Source organism: Cavia porcellus, unplaced genomic scaffold (assembly GCF_034190915.1).
Source record: "Cavia porcellus strain 051 isolate PalLab524CR breed Dunkin Hartley unplaced genomic scaffold, mCavPor4.1 scaffold_6, whole genome shotgun sequence".
NCBI classification, from domain to species: domain Eukaryota; kingdom Metazoa; phylum Chordata; class Mammalia; order Rodentia; family Caviidae; genus Cavia; species Cavia porcellus.
Window position 1 is genome coordinate 60,914,806 of NW_026947489.1, and position 20,498 is coordinate 60,935,303.

Here is a 20,498-nt window from a genome sequence, read left to right on the forward strand (position 1 = left end):
CTATAGAGTTCACAATCCTTCTCTCTCTTTTTCTCCCTCTCTCCTTCTCTCCCTCTCTCTCCCTTTCTCTCTCTCTCTCTCTCTCTCTCTCTCTCTCTCTCTCTCTCACACACACACACACACACACACACATAGACAAGATTTGAAAAGGTATAATCAAAGTGGATTATGGAAATTTTGAAGAAAAGGTGGGAATTTTAAAAGTTGTGGTCATAAGCAATTTTAGCCTATCTGTAGTTTTTAATATTTTTATAAGAACTGTCTATTCATGCATTTATTTATATAATTAAAATCAAGTTTCTTACAATTGAGATAATCTGTCAATCTATTTCAGAGTTGACTGAACACATACATTACTAAGAATACTCAGGCTAGTGGCCTTTATTCTTAGGATGAATTAGGCCCTTTCTAAAATTGTTTAGTTGTAATTTTAACATTTTAACTGTACAATTTACAAAATCGCCTCTTACATGGTGGCACACACCTGCTAATCCCAGCACTCAGGAGGCTAAGGCAGAAGGATCACTTCAAGGACAGTCTGGGCTACATAGTAAGTTCAAGGTCAGTCTGAACTGCATAGGAGACCCTGTCTCAAAAAACCAAACAACCAGGACATGTGACACATGCCTGTACTTCCAGCACTTGGGAGGCAGAGGTAGGAGGGTTATTGTGAGTTCGAGACCAGCCTGGGCTACAAAGTGAGCAGAAAGCCAGCCTGAACTGCATAGTGAGATACTGTCTCAATTTAAAAACAAACAAACAAACAGGCCTCTTATATGTTTCTTTCTGGTTAAACAATCTGACTGGAATTCTTTTCATATGAAAGTTATTTAATTACATGCTAAATTTAAGTTTTTTGTATTCTAAGAGGTGGTTAAATTTAGATCCATGTGACCAACATGACATTTTCTTAGCAGGCTTACATCTCCCTGAAACAGGTCCAGCTTCAGAAACACAAGACAAATAGACACGAGGAAGGAGTTTCTAGTCAGTTATTATTAGTGGTTCTCCTAACTATTGGAGGCACAGAATACTTTTAAGAATTCTTCACTCTTAAAAATCCTAATGAGACATATACACTCAATCAAAAGTTATTATTTTCTTTAGTACATCTGAATATAAAGTCATATACAACTTTTTGCTTAAAAATGAAATTACTTTTACATAGATATCATAATAGAAAACATACGATTTATATTTCTAGTGCACATTTGACATTGCTAATCATCTGTGAAAGCATCATTTATTTTTGTTTTACAACTAGGAATGGAAAGGGAAAGCCCTGGGTAAAGATTAGTGGTATATTTACAAAACCCCAAGTAAAGGCCTCTCCAAAAAAAGAAAAAGAAAAAAAACCCATTTTAGCAAGATCCCTTAATCATGGAACAAAAGAGAATAATCCATCTCATCTCATGCAAGATGATAGCCTGCATGGGACCTAAATGAGAAATGTGCGGAAATACTAAAAATAAAGCCCAGTTAATTTAAAAGGATATTTTTAATATTATAAACACACCTTTTTAAAAATCTAAATTTGGACCTTGTATAACTTACTCAGGCTACAGAAAAAACTTTCATAAAAAACAATTATAAAAATAACTTTAAAACAGAGATTAGCAAACGAATTTCAAAGACTGCTGTTTACATTTGAAAAAAAATCTCATTTAGTTGAAGGAGATTTCAAATAAAGAATAACAAAAAAGCAATGCCTCATTGTTTTCTTGATCAAGCAGAATAAACAGCAATATTAGCAGTCAGACAAAATCCTTAAACATTCATTGCAACATTTAAAACATACATTTAAAATATTTTATGTCCACAAAATGGGCATCCATTTATATCCCCCTGACTAGTTTGGTTCTGTTCTCTTTTTACCTTATTTGCAGGCATCTCTGCTAATTACTTTAAGAGTCTAGTAAATTAAACAGTCAACTGTTTACTAAAAATATGAACATCAAATCTGTAGACTCTTCAAAATAAAGTCTAAACCTTAAACAAGTTGCAAATGATGGCATGACTTTACTTTAAAGGGTTCTGATAAAAAAAAAAAACTTTAAGAACAGATGCTCTGTGCTTCCCATGAACAGTAACAACCTGATATATATTTGTGCTAGCTGACTAAAAATGCTTGGTCAAAATATTCTTTGCAACATAATTCTTTGTAGTAAGAAATATTTTGTACAATTTTTACTGGCTATTCTTCAATTAGTATAAAATTTTCCACCCTCAAAGGTGACAAGTTATTTAAAAGGAATTCTTTAAAGATGCATTGCATAACATCATGCACATAACCCTAAAGCTATTCCTTAGAGTGCCTGTGGAGCATCAGTAATAGCAGTTGGCAAATTTTTAAAAAGAAAAACGTCACAGAACATTTTGGTTTTTGAAGCAAAAATATCACCAAATTAATTATACTGAAAGCATTTTTAATTTACAGTCAAAATCAGTCATCACTAAGAAATCACTGAAGTGAGAGATAGCATGCACACGCAGTTGAAGTATGGTTTTTCTCGTCACCGCCTTCCTTTGCCTAAGTGATGAGCTGCGGTGGCTGATCTCACAGGAACAGATGAGACCACACCAAGGTCAGATTTCCCTGGGAGAAGTGCAGAAAAGAGAGCGAAAACTTTCACAGCTTGGAATTTGGTTGTTAAACACATTCTCTATTCCAGGCTTACAAGCTTTTCAGCTAGTAAATCAAAATCCTGCTATACGCTAAGATAATATTCACGACAATTCTCTACATTTTACCTTCTTAGAATCAAAGACTCAATTCCAAAGGGTTAATAGAGGAATTACAAAGTAACTCTCTAGTTTGCATTTCCCATAATACTAAAATAAAGCTTTATCTTTAGACTAGAAATTTGCTTTTTCAATACTGTGAAAAGCCTCTATGAATCTGTTTAACGTATTTATTTCTTTTCATCTATTCAGTGCCACTGGGCATAACATGTACTGCAGTACGTGTTGATATTTTGCAAAGCACCACATGACTCACTGTACCCTAATGCACTCCATTAATCCTGTTTGGACAGCTGGGTCCAGGCATTTGTTAGCTGCATTTTAATTGTTCCATCTTTCTTTCCCTTTCTTTCTTTTTCTTTCTTTCTTTCTTTCTTTCTTTCTTTCTTTCTTTCTTTCTTTCTTTTTATTTATCTCTATGGTAAACTGCTTAGGAATTTAATTTGTCAGTCTTCAAAAAGTAAATTTTACCATAATTTGTCTTCTTTGTATTAAAGCTATGTTCAGCATGTAATTTTCTGCCATAAAATCAGTATATACTAACAATTAGCAATTAATCTTAAATAACAAAGCATGGTAAGTAAGTTTCCTAAGTGTTAAAATGGCAGAGAAGCTGTCTCAGCACAAACTGTCTGGTGGACTATGGTAACACATATGACAAAGTTGAGCTTCCATTTAGATTACTGATGTGCATATTTTTGGCATTTTCAAGATTAGCACAGCATAACAGGTACCAAAACAGGAACAACCCCAAAGAGCAAACCTGAAAGAAGACCACTCAATACGTGAGGCTTTGGTCAGATTGTGGAATAAGAGTTCCTTTTGAATGTAACTTTAATTCTACTTTCTATTGAAACATGAAATTCTTTGTGAAAACCACATCACTGCAAAGCTCTCTCTTCTTGCACAGCCTGCACCCTGATGGCTCTGAGTCCTTAATCAGTAAGAGATAACAGGAAAGCCTAAGCAGGAGCAACCCAAGGGCACAGCACTGCAGCTGCTGCAGGAGAAGGGTGCTCAACTGTAGAGATGCAATCAGAAGATCATTTTTCTTCTAAGCACTCATTTTCTAAGCTAAAGCCTAAGTCTAGAGAATCAGGCAGAACTAACAGAAATTTTTGTCTGAAATTTTAGCCAAGATCTGAACATACAGTCTATAACAGCGCTGTATCAAGATGAAAAGGTCAAATGAATACTTTCCCAACTGTCCCTGTGATACAGTAGGAATCTGTCTTACTCTGAAAAGATGACCAAAATCATCTCTACATGCTGATAATGAAGGAAATAGTATGAATCCATATGGTAGAGACTGAGGGACAGAAAGATGTCCTCTGAGTTTATGGATTTACAGTTTTTAAAACAACACAAAAAATTTTACCTTTGAAAAGAGACAGTTATATAATAAAAATTAGTTCAATATTTTCCAGACTAACTTTTTAAAAAAAAAATCCACAATTTCCTCACTAGAAGACTTCAAAGCTTAACTTGTGAATGTAGTAGAAAAAACAAATAAACAAAACAAAAGCCAGTCTATTTAGAGAAGGAATGTTTTAAGGGTTAACAAAAAAAGGTATTTGTTTCACAAAAGTACTTGTGTTAGCATGGGTCTAATGGAAATGAAGTACAGGAATAAAGATGTAGGATGATGTGGGAAGAAACACTGTATTTTCAAGTTGATCTTCTGAAGGAGTTGAGATGGTAAGAGTTAGGCTGGAAAAGACCTCTTTAAAGTATGAGATTTTAAGTTAACATGCCTCATTTGTGCTTACCCAGTGTTCTGGACATCACAGGCAGAGCAGAGCTCAAGACCAAGATTGACACACAATTCCCAATGATCTGTGGAGAGAAATCAGGAAGAGTCCTGGGCAGTGAAACAGTGGATAATCACAAAGTGATCGTGATTCTGGAAAGCTACTGTGGAGCACAGTTACTACCTCTACCAACTTCTTAATGATACTTAACGTTCAATATAGAATTTTAAAAGAATTAAACACTTTTCCTACAAATACAGTTATATGTATGATCTCTAGAAAATACTACAGTCTACGAAGTTATAGACTACATATTAAATTAACCTATAAGTAGATAATACATTGGACATTGATATGGTTGCCAACTTCAAACGGTTTTACCTGTCAAGTAAAACAGAATTATTACACTTAATACTCTATTTTTAAAGTCTAATTATTGGTTAAAAGTTCTCATAAAATATCTACTTCTACTATGTTTAACTATTGTAAGATTTAATTAAGAAATGCTGGAAATCTAAACATCTAAACTCTATAATTCTTTTTCAATGTATCCTATACTTACTCTTTCACATTAAATAGCAGGAGCTGAAAATATTACTATGTATAATTGCTTAAACCAGATATTAATACCTTGCAATGACTTCAAAGAAGTCAAAGCATTGTATATTTGTATATATAAATATAAATATATATATATAAAATATCTCCCCTGTAAATAAGCTGAAAATATGGAATGTACAATTTTTTTTAAACAGCGGCTTTTTGTCAGCCTGTGGGAATATTTTACAAAGGTTCAGTCACTATATAAGATAACAGCCTGTGCCATTCTAAAGCCAATGAACACAGTGTAGGAAGTCAAATTAGCCCCAGACAGCAAAGTTTCTGAATAGAGCTCTCTGTCTTACTTTAATTATTTAAATTTGAAATACTTTGTCTCTACTACTTGTAGCAACTAAGTTCTTCAGATTTCAAACAAGCTCCTGAAGTACAGTTAGTACAATCAAAGTTACTCATTAGCAATACGTTTTCTTTGGAGGAAAAAAAGAGTCCTTTCAGGAGGCTTCTACAGCTAGTTAACAAGCTCTGCAGTTCTATGCATTTACAAGTGAATGGACGCCATCCAAATTAAACAGAGCACATCCTTTTCCCACTCATTCCGCATTTTGAAAATCTTGCAGTTTGTGTTTATGCAACTTACAAACAAATATCTATCACAACAGATGAACCATTCAGGGGAATTATTAAATAAAACAGTCCATTTGTCTTGGAAGGCAAAAAGTGAGGCCTCAGTCACCTAAGACTTTACCTTACCTTTGTCATGGTTGTGTCATCCTTCTTAGGTGTAAAGTTTCCAAAAAATCGAAGGCTATAGAAACCAACAACGGAAGACACCATAAGATAGCTGTGAGAATGAAGGAAAAACTCTCCAAAAGAATGCAAGTTTCCATAGATTCTCAGCAGCCTCCCAAAAGTCTTAGGGCCCACAGGGAAAACAAAACAAAACAAAAAGCCACTCTGAGTGCTTGAAGAAGACTGACTTGTTTTTTCTTCTAGACAAGTGTCTTAGTAAATTAGCACTGTCCCAGAAACTACACAGAAAACTTGTTAACAGACAGCACATTCAGTCAAAGAAAGGATACAAAATCAAAATGATTTCAAGTGCAGCTCCCACAAAACCAAAAGTAGAGAGGGAAGCATTTCCTATTCCAGGACCCTGGGGGAGAAAAAAGCGCTTTTCAGAATTCAATGACACCATTATATTTGATTTTCCTAAAACTGTTTCACGCATAGAATACTTTAAATTAGTTGTGTTTAATATCTTGAAATAACATGGACTCTCTCAAAGGCCAATAAAAAATGTCATTAAAGTGATAGTAAAGTCAGCTACCATGCGAACAAGGTAAACAAGCTCCAAAAATCTGATTTACCCCAGATATAATTTAAATTACTTGTCAAAATGATATCATTATGTTTACTGTTATAAAATGGAATCATTTGCTAATTGAAAAAAAATACTGAATATTCTTGGGGGGAACTTTTTAAAATTTAATTTTAAGACAGGATCTTGTGCGCCTCTTGCCTCAGTCTCCCAAGTAGCTATGATCACATTCATGTGCCACCACACTCAGCTGTCCTTTTCAAATAGATTAGTGTGAGAGGAATAGACTATAAACCTGTCTAAAGGCAGAGGCAACATAAAAAGATCACAAAAAGGATGTCAGATTTAAGCCAACCTTAGGAAGAAAGTAAATGCACATTCTGCTTCCCCAAATCTTCCATTGGAACTCAGAAAATTTAAAAAAATATGATTATTAATTTAATACAGATTTTTATAACATAATGCATAATTTTTCCTAAACATTATGTCTATCTCAAAACTTTACCTAAATCTTTAAAAGAGTTGAAACAGAAAAAGCAACATTTATAATGAGATCTGAAAGCGAACATATTATCTACTAAAGTAGAAACAACATTTTAAAAGCTTACTAATTAAAGATTAAAGAAGCTATCTAAATATGAATTACCCTTCTAGTAGCCAACTTATGTTACACCAGAGACAAATAAGAATGTTCAATCAAACCTAATAAAAATCAAACAATAGTATCATACACTTTGTATACATTCTAATTTTGGAATAAGGAAGTAAGAGAAGTGATCGAAATTTCATGTATAAACAGTTTTGACAATCTTTTGAAAAGGAAATGGGGGAGTTAAGGACATGCTACCCCCAAACCTAGCAACTCTGTATGAGGAAACTAGGCAGGCTGTGCTCTGCCTCGGAGTTTCTCCTCTGAACCGAGCAGAGACCATCACTGGCGGGCACCTTCCCTGACTCAGAAGACAAGAAGCTTCGTCTCTGACCACGGGTACACAGGCACGTATGCGTGGCATGCACATTCCAAAACACCCTCTTCGTCTAATCATGCCAATCAGACTTCTTAGACAGACACGCAGACTTTATAGTTTCCTCCAGTTTTCATTTCTGAAGGCTCCTATAACATATGAAACTACTAAATAAATCTATCCACTTTTCTCTTGTTAATCTTTTTTCATACAAGAGCCTTAGCCTTGAACCTTATGCTGAGTGAGAAAGATATTTTTCCTCCCTACAAAGGCCTATTGGCCAAATGAAGACTACTACAGAATATTCCATGTCTTAAAGAGAAAACCACAATCCATCCCAACAGATGCACAAATCTCAACACAGGAACAAGAATATGATGCAACAAAGCAACATGACTCCTCCAAAGGTCCACAACTCAGCAGTAACTAAATGCAAAGACAGCCAAATGGATGAAAGGCTGGACACAAATTCTAGACTGGGTTTTTAAAATGATCAGTGACTTCAAATAGAATACAAATGAACAGCTGAATGAATGAAGATAGTTCAGTATATGAAGAAGCAATTCAACAAAGAGAAAGATTATAACAAAGAGTCAAAGATGCCTTGGAAATGAAAAGTATAATAAGTCATATCAAAATCTCAGTGCAAAGCCTTATCAAAAGAATCGAGTAGAAGACAGAGTTTCAGGACTTGAGGGTAAAGCTGATCAATTAACACTCAGATACTAATGGCGGGGGGGGGGGGGAAAGACACTATGAATAAAACATCTAAGAACTTGACACAAGGTTCAAAGACCAAACATATAAATTTTGGTGTAGAATAGAGCATCATGGTACAAACTAAAGAAACACAGAATTCCTAAATGAAATAATAACAAAAATTTCCCTAGTCATGGGAAAGGCATGGACATCCAGGTACAGGAGACTTAGGAAAGAATACTAAAAGCTACAAGAGATAGACAGCCAGTCACCTGTACAGGCCAACTCATCTGAGCAACTACAGATTTCTCTGCAGAAGCCCTAAGGCCAGGAGAGCACGTATTTCAAGCCCTGAAAGAAAATAACTGTCAACTTAGATGACTATATTCAGGAAAGCTACCCTTCAAAATCAAAGGAGAAATAAAGACTTATCAAGATAGCCATAAACTAAAGACATTCATGACCACTGAGCCAGCGCTGTAGAAGATAAGGTAATCCTCCACTCAAAGTATGAAGAACAGCTATTGAGAATTAACAAAGAAGCAAACATAAAAAACTCCCACAACAACAAATGACAGTAGTGAGTGCCTTTCTATAATAATTTTGAAAATAAATGATTTTTTTTCAAGACAGGCTCTTGCTATGTATCCTAGGCTGACACCAAATAGGCAATCCTCACTCTCTGTTTCCCAAATGCAGGGATTATAGGGGTGTGCTTCCTTCCATGCCAAGCTAAATGGTCTAAATTCTCCAATTAAAAGCAACAGACTGGCAAGTTGGATTTAAAGACAAAACCCAACTCTTCTGTGACTGTAGGAAATACATTTCCCTAAAAAACACATACAGATAGAAATTGAAAGGATGGAAAACAATATTCTACACGAGGGAATCCAAAAACAAGAAGGATTACTATACTCATATCTAATAAAGCAGACTTCAAAATTAGAAGAGACAAAGAAGACCATTACATATTAGTAAATGGAACAATCCACTAAGAAGACATAACTGTGAAACATATGTACCAAGTATCACCTCATTCACTTCTCAATACAAAGGGATGCATAGGTTCCAATACACGACTAGTTGGTAAGTTTGATAATCCACTCCAACCAATCAATGAAGATACATCAGAGTTAAACTACACTACAGATCAAATGGACTTAAAAAATGTCCATAGAACATTCCATCTCAAAACAAAATACACATTTTTTCAACAACTTGTGAAAATAGATCATATTTCTCCAAAATAGAACATATTTTAGGCCAAAAAGCAAGTCTTAACAAATACCATAAAATAGTTTCTTTTTTTTTTTAATTTATTTTTTTTTTATTTAAGGAGAAAAGAAAAAAAAACAGTGAAGGGGTACAAGTTATACAGATTTACAGAAGAAAAAAATGCGCAGTAGGAAATCACTAGTTAATGGATTACATATTGCCATCTTAGAAATAATTGTTCAAGTCACAAAATTAAAGCTTGTAGAGTGGACATTCCAACAATGATACTGCAAACAGTTCTGTTCAATGATCCAATAAAACTCTGTGATATCATTTTCTATCTTATACACTTAAATATACATGCAGTTATATAGTTTAGAGCACTTTCTTTTCCTCTCTTTTGTACAATGACTATTACACATTTTGGGCTTCATTGCTCCCACGGTTCTTATTGCTTTTTTGGAAGAGAGTAAAACGAAATGTGACATAACAGAACAGAATCGGTCAAGTCAAAAGGGTGGACATAATAGATAATATAAAAACATAATACAAGGTGATCAACAATGGTTACCATAATGCCTCCCGCTATCTCTAATAGAATTGCCTATATCATTAGTTGTAATACAATTGAACAAAACAGTAAAGAACAAAACCGACAAAACCAAAACATTGGAGACATTGTAGGTCTTCAAAAGTAGATAAAAGTCAACGAGAATGGGCGTTATAATGAATCTCGTTATCTTCTCAGCTGATGCCTAAACTTTCGAACCTGATACTATCCAGCAAAACAGAATAGAGGAACCTCAGTCAAAAACAAGATGGTGAGAATAATACAGGGCTTCAAATCGAGATAATAGAAAGTCAAAGTGGGTTACTATATTATATCCTGCTATTTTTTCCCTTTAATTAAACGGATAAAAATAAAAAAGTAAATAATGGAGTGGAGATTGAGATAAAAGAGGGCATAACAGCAAAACAGCGCAGATCAAAACATAACCATTTAAGCAGAATAGTGCTTCACCACCAGATAATCCTGACCTAAAAGTAGTTACCATATTGTCTCTTTCCTTGAAATCCTTGAGTACAACTTCATATACTGTAGCATTAAGTATATCAAAACAATGTAAAACCATTTAAGAGAATGACAGCATTATAGAGTATTTAGAATCGACTAACAGAAAATGAACAATGGTTTCTGTATATTCTCCTTGTCTTTAAAAGGTTTTTGCTTATACTATCGTACATAATAAAATCCAATAAGATACAACCTGTTTAGACCATTGGAGACAGAAGAACAAAAGCTAGATGAGACTTCAAAACATGATACTAAATCAGTATTACCTATTAAGATGTCATTTTCTCCAAAATAGCTGTTCCTATCATCCAATCTTCTCTGTCTCATTTCTGTTGAGCTCTTTTTCTGTCAGTAGCTGTCAGTTTGTCTTCTTCATTTTGTTCTCTGCTCCATTCGTTGTGGCCTCCCCGCCACTATTTCTGGGTTCTTTGTATTTTTCTTTTTTTAGAATATCCTGCAATACTTTCTGTAGGGTTGAGTTGGTGGTTGCAAATTCCCCCAGTTCCTCTTTATCCTGGAAGCACCTCATTTTTCCATCAATTTCCAGGGACAGTTGTGCAGGATATCTCAATCTTGGCTGGAGATTATTATCTTTCAAAGCTTGAATTATTTCCCCCCATGCTCTTCGTGATTTGATGGTTTGTGCAGAGAAATCTGCTGTAATTCTGATGGGTGTTCCCTTGTAAGTGGTCTGTTTCTTGTCTCTTACAGCTTTTAATATTCTGTTCTTGTATTGAATTTCTCAAATTTTTATTATTATATGCCTGGGTGTTTCTCTGTTAGGGTTGTAGGTAGCTGGGGTCCTGTATGCCTCATACATCTGAGTATCTTTACCTTTTGCTAAATTAGGAAAATTCTCCTGGATTATTTCTGTGAGTAGCTTTTGTAGTTCACTTGTTTGCGTCCCTACTTCTTCTTTTATGTTCTTAATCCTTAAGTTATGGCTCCTCTTATCATCTTCTTGTCTTTGTATTATTGCTGTTTGTTTCTTTGTTATTTTTAAGAAGTTTTTCATTTCATTCTCCCATATTACAAGTCTGCCCTCCAGTTCAGATAGTCTGTCCTTAGTGTCTTTCAAGCTGTTATACCAGTCTTCGATAGACTTCTTAATTTCTTGATAGTCCCTTTGAACCTGCTTCACATACTCAATGCTTTCTCTGTTTTCTCCATCAAGCAATTCTCCCCTCTTTTTCTGTTCTTCCATTCCACCATCTGTTTTTTCCTGGGTGGTGCTTAGCATTTCTCTAACTATTCTGCATACTTCTAGCTTCAGGTCGTTGATAACTTCATTCCTGAATTGGTCTATGAGGCTCTCTATATGGCGCTTAATGTATATTGGTGCGGTGTCCACTATTGCCTGTTTCTCAGAATTGGGGGCCGAGGAGCCTTTCTTGTTGCTTCCCTTCCCCATATTTTCTGTTCCTTATAAAATGCAAGCTTACATAGGAGGCCCGGCTTCCCTGCCCGTCAGCCACAGCCTGATCAAATTGCGCTGGCTAGGTGTTCCCGCCCACCGCTGCGCACCAGGGAGTTGCAGAGGAGGCAGCCTTCGCGGGAGTCAGTCGCTCCTCCGGGCCACCGTCAGGCTCTGGGATCTGGGTTAGGCCAGCCTACTGAGTCCGCCCGCAGCTTCATGCAGGCCAGGCACTTTTCACCAATCCCGTCCGAGAGGGGAATGTGTGGCTGGAGTCACCGCCGCGCCCTGCTCTTACAGGACTGCCTGAGCCCAGAAAGTCCTCCGCTGGAGTCAAACTGTGGTAGGGGGTCAGTTTCTCTCACTCACCTCGCCACCAGTCAGTTTTCGTGTACGCCTCCTTGTCCATCCTGTTTTCGACTCCGTTCGCAGACTCCCGTTCCCAGAGCTTCTGCGCGTCTCTCCTTGCCGAGCCGCTGTGGAGGCAGCCAGCCGCCGGGCGGCGGGAAACCCAAATCGCGGTTTCCAATGGCGCGGGGTCGAGCCTCCACACCAAGTCTTTTCTGTTCCTATTTTAGCGCCAGGACTGTATTCTAAGTTGATTTCTCTCAGCCCAGTTCGTTCCTGAGTCAGCAGAGCATATCTCTACCGGTTCATGTCTCCTTAGTCCGCATCATTCCTGGCTTCTGAGCCGAGCCTTTCAGAGAGCCTCCGGTAGTCGCTGTTGTCTGTCCGCCATGTTCTCCCGGAAGTCCATAAAATAATTTCTTGCATCTTTTTTTTTTTTAACTTTTTATCGGTACCGGGGATCGAACTCAATGACCGCCTGCTTGCAAGGCAGGTGCTTATGCTGCTGAGCAAAATCCCCTGCCCCTAATTTCTTGCATCTTAATTGGTCAAATGGAATGAAACTAAAAATCAATAAAAGGAGAAACTATAAAGCACATGGAGATCAAACAATTCACTTCTGCACAATCAATGGTCACTGATAAAATCAAGGAAGAAATTTTAAATTCTCAAATAAAAGTGGAAAAACAATATACAAGAATCTCTCATATATGACAAAGGCAGTTCTAAGAGAGAAGTTTAAAGCTATGACTGGCTATATTGAAAAATCATAGTAACTGCAAATAAATAACCTAATGACATATTTCAAAGTTTTAGAAAAATGAGAACAAATCAAAACCAAACCCAGCGACTTCCAGGAGAACATGGTGGACAAATAACAGCAGCCATGGAGGCTCTCTGAGATTACCAGCTTAGAATCCAGGAGCGATGCCATGTGAGGAGTCCTAAGAGAGGGGAGATGTACCCTGCCGACCCAGGAACGAACTAAGCTGAGAGAAATCAACTGGAAATGCAATCCTAATGCTATAACAGGAAAAGATAAAATCTCAGAGTGGAAGCTGGATCCCGCGCCATTGGAAGCCACGATTTGAATTTCCTGCTGCCAAACTGCATCCCATTCCGCACAGCAGCGAGAGGGAGAGAGCCGCGCGCGGCGAACCAAACGGCGTTGAGAGTGGGACTGGCAGGGAGCCCTGCATTGACCTGCGGTAAGTGAGAGAAATGGGGACCCTTTCATAGAGCAGGAGGCTCCAACAAAGGACATTCTGGGAACGGGAAGACTAGCCAGAACAGGGCCCTGCAGTGACTTTAGTCGCGTATTCCCCTCAAGCAGGATTGGTGGAGAGCACTTGGCCTGGTGACGCCACAGACTAAGATCCAGTAGGCTAGCCCAAATCAGGTCCCTGCACCTGGCGGTGCACCCTAGCAGTGAAACCTTCACTAGGTTGATCTGGAGGGACGGGCCCAGCAGAGGCTGCCCAGGTTTGTGTCTCCCTAATACACTGCAGTGGGCGGGAACACCTAGCCGGCGCAATTCAAAAAAACTGTAACAGACAAAGAGAAAAAAAAACTGGGCCTCCTACATACGCTTGTATGGAAGGAACAAAAAGTATGGGAAAAGGGAGCAACAAGAAAGGGTCCTCAGTCCCCAATCCTGAGAACACTGATCCAGGAAAGGGAAATGCAAAAGAGAATGAAGACAGAAAATATGCAATATCAGACACAGCACCAATAGACATAAAGCGGTATCTCCGGAGCCTCATAGATGAATTCAAAAATGAAGTATTTAATGAAATAAAGCAAGAATTAAGTAGAATACTTAAAGAAATGCTAAGCACTGCCCAAGAAAAAACAGATGGTGGAATGGAAGAACAGAAAAACAGGGGAGAATTGTTTGATGGAGAAAACATAGAATACGTGAAGCAGGTTCAACAGATTACCAGGAAACTAAAAACTCTATTGAAAGCTGGCATAACAGCTTGAAAGAAACTAAGGATAGATTATCAGAACCGGAGGGCAGATTTGTAAGGTGGGAGAATGAAATGAAAAACTTCTTAAAAATAACAAGAAAACAAACAGCAATAATACAAGAGCTAGAAGATGATAAGAGAAGGATCTATAACTTAAGAATTAAGAACATAAAAGAAGTAGGGACACAAACAAATGAATTACAAAAGCTATTCACAGAAATAATCCAGGAGAATTTTCCTAATTTAGCAAAAGGTAAAGATACTCAGATGTATGAGGCATACAGGACCCCAGCCACCTACAACCCAAACAGAGCCACACCCAGGCATATAATAATCAAAATTCCAGAAATCCAATATAAGAACAGGATATTAAAAGCCATCAGAGACAAGAAACAGACCACTTACAAGGGAACACCCATCAGAATTACAGCAGACTTCTCGGCACAAACCATCAAATCACGAAGAGTGTGAGGAGAAATAATTCAAGCTTTGAAAGGTAACAATCTCCAGCCAAGATTGATATATCCTGCACAACTGTCCCTAGAAATTGATGGAAAAACAAGGTGCTTCCAGGATAAAGAGGAACTAGGGGAATTTGCAACCACCAATTCAACTCTACAGAGATTACTGCAGGATATTCTAAAAATGAAAAATACCAAGATTCCAGAAACAGTGGCAGAGAGGCCACAATGAATGGAGTAGAAAGCGAAAATGAAGAGGACAAACTGACAACTAATGATAGAAAAAGAGCTCAACAGAAATGAGGCAAAGAAGGTTGGATGGTAGGAACAGCCATTTTGGAGAAAACAAGACATCCTAATAGGTAGTGCTGATTTAATATCCTCTTATTTTGAAGTCCCATCAAGCTTTTGTTCTTCTGTCTCTATCGGTTTTAACCTGATGTATTTTATTGGATTTTATTATATGTGATAATATAAACAAAAACTTTTATAGACAAGGAGATTATACAGAAACCATTGTTCACTTTCTGTTAGTTGATTCTAAATACCCTGTAATACTGTCATTCTCTTGAACGGTTTGACATTGTCTTGATATGTTTGATGCTACAGTATACGAAGTTATACCCAAAGATTTTAAGGGAAGAGACATTATGGTAACTACTAGTATGTTGAGATTATCTTGTGGTGAAACACTATTTTGCTTAAATGGCTATGTTTTGACCTGTGCTGTTTTGTTGTTATGCCCTCTTTTTTATCTCAATCTCCTTTTTATTATCTACTTTTTCATTTTTATCCTTTTAATTAAGGGAAAAATAAATAAAAAATAGCAGGATATATTATAGTAACCCACTTTGATTTCCTATTAACTTGATTTGAAACCCTGTATTGCTCTCACCATCTTGTTATAACTGATTTTCTTCCATTCTGTTATGCTTGATAGTACCAAGTTCGAAAGTATAGGCAACAACTATGAAGACAATAAGATTCATTGTGACGTCCATTCTGGTTGACTATTATCTTCTTTTGAAGTCCTCTAATGTCTCCAGTGTTTTGGTTTTATTGGTCTTATTCTTTACTGTTTTGTTCAATTTTATTGTAACTGATGATATAGGCAATTCTTTTTAAGATAACAAGAGGCATTATGGTAACCATTGTTGATCACTTTGTATTTTGTTTTTACATTATGTATTATGTACATCCTTTTGATTTGACTGACTCTGTCCTGGTATGTCACATTTGGTTTTACTTTCTCAAAAAAAAAGTAATAAGAACTGTGGGAGTAATAAAACCCAAAATGTGTAATTGTCATTGTACAAGAGAAAGGAAAAGAAAGTGCTCTAAAGGACATAACTGCATAAATATTTAAGTGTATAAGATAGATAACCATATTACTGAGTCTTGTTGGATCATTAAACAAAACTGCTTGCAGTCTCACTGTTTGAAAGTCCCCTCTATATGCTTTAATTTTGTAACTTGAACAACTATTTCTAAGATGACAATATGTAATTAACTAGTGATTTCCTACTGTTTATTCTGTATGACTTGTATCCTTTTTGTGTTTTTTTTTCTTTTTTCTCCTTAAATAAAATTAAAAAAAAAAACCAAACTCAGAAGAAAATAAATAAGGTTCAGAGTTATAATTAATTAAATAGACTAAAAGAACAATACAAAAGATCAACAAAACAAAGAGTTGGTTTTTTAAAAAATAAACAAGATTGATAAACTCTTAGCCAAACTAACCGAAAGAAAAGGTCTAAACCAATACACTTAGAGAGGAAAAACGGATGTTACAAGAAATGCCACTGGAATTCCAAGGATCATTGGGCACTATTTTCTATATTCTAATTGGAGAATCTAGAAAAAAATAGATATAATTTCTAGACAGGATAAAAACATAGTGATAACAAACAATAAGACAAAGCAGTAATAAAAAGTATCCCCAAAAGAAAATCCCAGTACCAAATGGATTCACTGCTAAATTTTACTAGTTCTTTAAAGAATACCAATGCTACTCCAGGCAAGGTAGTGCATGCCTGCATCCCCTGCACTTGGGAGGTTGAGACAGGAGGATCACTATGAGTTTGAGACCAGCTTGGCCTACAACCGCATAGCGAGACACTGTCTCCAAAAAAGAAGCAGAACAACCGCATAGTGAGACACTGTCTCCAAAAAAGAAGCAGAAGAAGAAGCAGAAACAGCAGCAGAAGAAGAGGAAGACAAAGATGAAGACGAAGATGAAGAAGAAGAAGAAGCAGAAGAAGAGGAAGACAAGAAGTAGAAGAAAAAGAAGCAGAAGCAGAAGAAAAAGCAGAAGCAGAAGCAGAAGCAGAAGCAGAAGAAGAAGAAGAAGAAGAAGAAGAAGAAGAAGGGAATCAGTGTTTCTCAAACTAGTCCATGAAACAAAAAGAAAAGGAATGGTTCCAGACTCATTCCATGAAGCTAATATCACCTTGCTAACAAAACAAAACAAAGACTACTGTTTTAGTCACTTTCCGATCACCAGAGCAAAACTACCTGACACCCACAATTTAAAAGAGGAGAGATTTATTTTGGCTCACACTTTCAGAGGGTTCCATCTATGATTAGCTGTTTTCAAGGTAGAAATAGCATAAAGGAAGGAACAGATAAAAGCTGCTCATTCAATGGCAACCAAGAAGCAGAGAGAAAAGGAAAAAGCCACAGACAAAAATACACCTTCCCACATGAAATCCTCAGTGATGTGCCTCTTTTACACAAGCCCCACCTCAGCTATGAACTCATCAATGGATTAACCAACCAGTAGGGTGATGATAGCACTCCAATGCCCAACTGCCTTTTTTTGTTTTGCCTTTTTTTGTTTTGTCTCGCTATGTGGTTCAGGCTGGCCTTGGGGTCACTTTGTAGCCGAGGCTGGTCTCAAACTCACAAGGATCCTCCTGCCTCAGCCTCCCGAGTGCGCCACCATGCCCGGCTCCAATTGCCTTTCAAAAGCCACACCTCTAAACACGAGACTTTTGGAGGTAGTTTTAGACCTAAACCATAATATCAACAAAAAACGAAAACTATATAGATCAACATTCTTGATAAACACAGATGCAAAACACTTAATAAAATACTGGCAAACCAAGTTCAACAATACATCAAAAAAAATCACACACCATAACCAAGTTGGTTTTATTCTAAGGATACAAGGATGGTTCAACGTATGAAAATCAATAAATTTAATACATCATACAAGTAGAATCAAGGATAAAAATAGTCACATGATCATCTGAACTGATAAAGAAAAGGCTTTCAACAAACTTCAATATCCCTTCATAATAAAAGCATTGTATGTATCTCACTATAATAAAAGCTCTGTATGACAAACTCATAGCCAACATCATCCTAAATAGGAAAAACTAAAAGCATTTCTCCTAAAATCAGGAATAAGACAAAGATGCCCACTTGAAGCCTTTCTAGAGCTGACAAATTCATCAAAGTAGCAGCACACAAAATCACATTAAAAAGAAATTAATAGCTTTCTATATACCAAAAATGAACTTGCCAGAAGGAAACCAGAAAAACTACTCAATTCACAATAGCTTCAAAAAGAATCAATCTAACCAAGGAGGTGAAAATTTTCTACAATAAAAATTACAGAACAATGAAGAATGTGAAGAAGACAGTAGAAGATGGAAAGACCTCCATGTTCATAGACTGACAGAATTAGTATTGTTGAAATGACCATTTTACCAAAAGATTCAGTGAAATTTCCATCAAAATTCCAATGATATTCTTCACAGAATAAAAACAATTATCCTAAAACTCGCAAATGGAAATACGAAAGACCCAGTAGCCAAAGCAATCCTCAGCAACAAGAGTGAAACTGGAGGCATCACAACACCTGATTTCACATACAAAGCCACAGTAACAAAAAGTGTGGTATAGTCACAAAAGGGGGCATGTAGACCGATGGAGTAGAACAGAAAACACAGAAACCAACCCAAGCAACTGAAGCTATCTGGTTCTTGACAAAGGAGCCAAAAGCATGTACTGCAGAAAACACAGTCTATTTAATAAAGGGTCCTGAGAAAACTAGGTATTTATATGTAAAAGACTGAAAATAGATTCCTATCTTTCACCTTGTACCAAAATCAACTCAAACATCTCTACCATTAGGAACACGCAGAGCAAAACAACATTGAAACCGGGCATGGTGGTGCATGCCTGTAATCCCAGCACTCGGGAGGCTGAGGCAAGGGGATTGCTGTTTGAGGCCAGCCTCAGTTTTACAGTGAGTTCAAAGTCAGTCCAGACTACATAGAGACCCTGTCACAAAGCAAAACAAAACAAAGCACACCTATATTGAGATTCTAACTCACCCCAGAACAGAATAACTATCATCAAGAATACATTGGCACGGATGGGGCAGGAAAGGAACTCTTCTACATTGCTGGTGGGAATGTAAATTAGTACAGCCACTAGGAAAATAAGCATGGGAATTCATCAAAAATGAAAAAGACAGCTACTGTCAACCTAGTTAGACTATTCCTTGGTATACAGAAGAAACTAACGTCAGTGTACTGCAGGGATATTTGCATACCCATGTTTACAGCAGCACAATCCACAACAGCAAGACATGGAACAGATAGAATGGGATATATAGACAGTGGAGCCCACAGAACAAAATCATGTCATTTGCAGAAAAATAAGTGAAACTGGAAATCATGCTGTTAATCAAAATAAGCCAGACTCAGAAAGACAAGTATCACATGTTTTGCCTAACAGGTGGAATCTATTTAGAAAAAAGTAGATGGCATGAACATAGAAGGGAAACTATTATTAGACAAGAGGAAAGGAATAATAAGAGGAAGGACAAAAAAGGAGAGTAATTTGGGGGTATGATCAAAATATTTCATATGCCTACACAGAAACGCTACATTGAAACCCAGCATTTTATAAAATTAATAGGTAATAATAAAAATACGTTTTTAATAAAATAGAAGGCTAAAGCAGGATTAATATAATCTATGTATATAGCCACACATGCAACCCCTCAAAGTACAAGGCACTCTTTACCATGCACTAAGGGAGCCAGTACAAAACTAAACCAAAAGGTATGGGACTCACCTGTTTCAGTAGTACACTACAGTGGGTTAAAGAGTCAACAGGAAGTTTATGCAGGAGCCACTTCCTGTTCCACCTGAAGATTCAGGTATAAACAAAAGACAGACACTAGACCAGGTGGAGGACAAGTGTCATTGATTTGTTTGCAGAGTGAAGTGTGTGGGAAGTTGGGGGCGGGGTGGTGGGCTCACAAAGCTGAGTGAAAGGGGATAGCAGATGGTTCAAATTCCAGCCAGGATGGTGGCTAGGCAAACCCAGAAAACGGTTAAAGGAGCTAGTATCTGGAAGAACGAGTAGCTTCACTCAGACTGCAGGGACGGAACAAAAACAGACACTGACATTTTTCTATGAGAGAAAAAGACTATCATCTGGTTCAGAGAGAGACAAGTGAATCGTAAGTCTGGACAGTTTTAAAGTCATTGCTATGCAGAATGCAAAAGCTGCTGACTTAGGGAAAACATAACAAAGTGTCAAAATGTAAATGCCATTTTAAGTATCCAAAATTTTATAGAGAAACATAAAAAAAAAGTGTGTCAGAGATGAATATTCAGTGGTAACTATCTTTTATATAAAAATACATTCAAATAGGCTAATTCATAAAATTTAGTAAAATCAATTTTTAACTGAAAAAATTGGGCTGGGGATTTAGCTCAGTGGCATAAAAAAAGGAGAAAAAATTTTAATGCATGAAAAGAACAACCAAGTCTACTCTAATAACTATATTTGATATACATTCATCAAATGTTTGATACTTCTGAAGCATAAGTCCTTTATAAGGACTTTATAAGGACCCTAAGTCGATGAGATATACTTTTTAAATATATCTCTATTTTAAAGCATGCATTGTCTTAGAGAATCACAACTCTGAAACAAAATCAGGAAAAAATTCAT

The 20,498-nt window shown here is 36.7% G+C and overlaps 1 protein-coding gene across 4 annotated transcripts in view; it reads right to left on the reverse strand.

The window, feature by feature from the left end:
• Positions 1–20,498, reverse strand: part of Lmbr1 (limb development membrane protein 1) — a 142,922-nt gene that overhangs the window by 17,025 nt on the left and 105,399 nt on the right. For all 4 annotated transcript variants that reach the window (XM_003469463.5, XM_063250834.1, XM_063250835.1 and 1 more), the window contains 3 exons: positions 6,134–6,207; positions 5,805–5,895; positions 4,512–4,578 (listed from right to left, as the gene is read on the reverse strand). In XM_003469463.5, the coding sequence (XP_003469511.2) occupies positions 4,512–4,578; positions 5,805–5,895; positions 6,134–6,207 (232 nt within the window). The remainder of the gene's footprint in view (positions 1–4,511; positions 4,579–5,804; positions 5,896–6,133; positions 6,208–20,498) is intronic.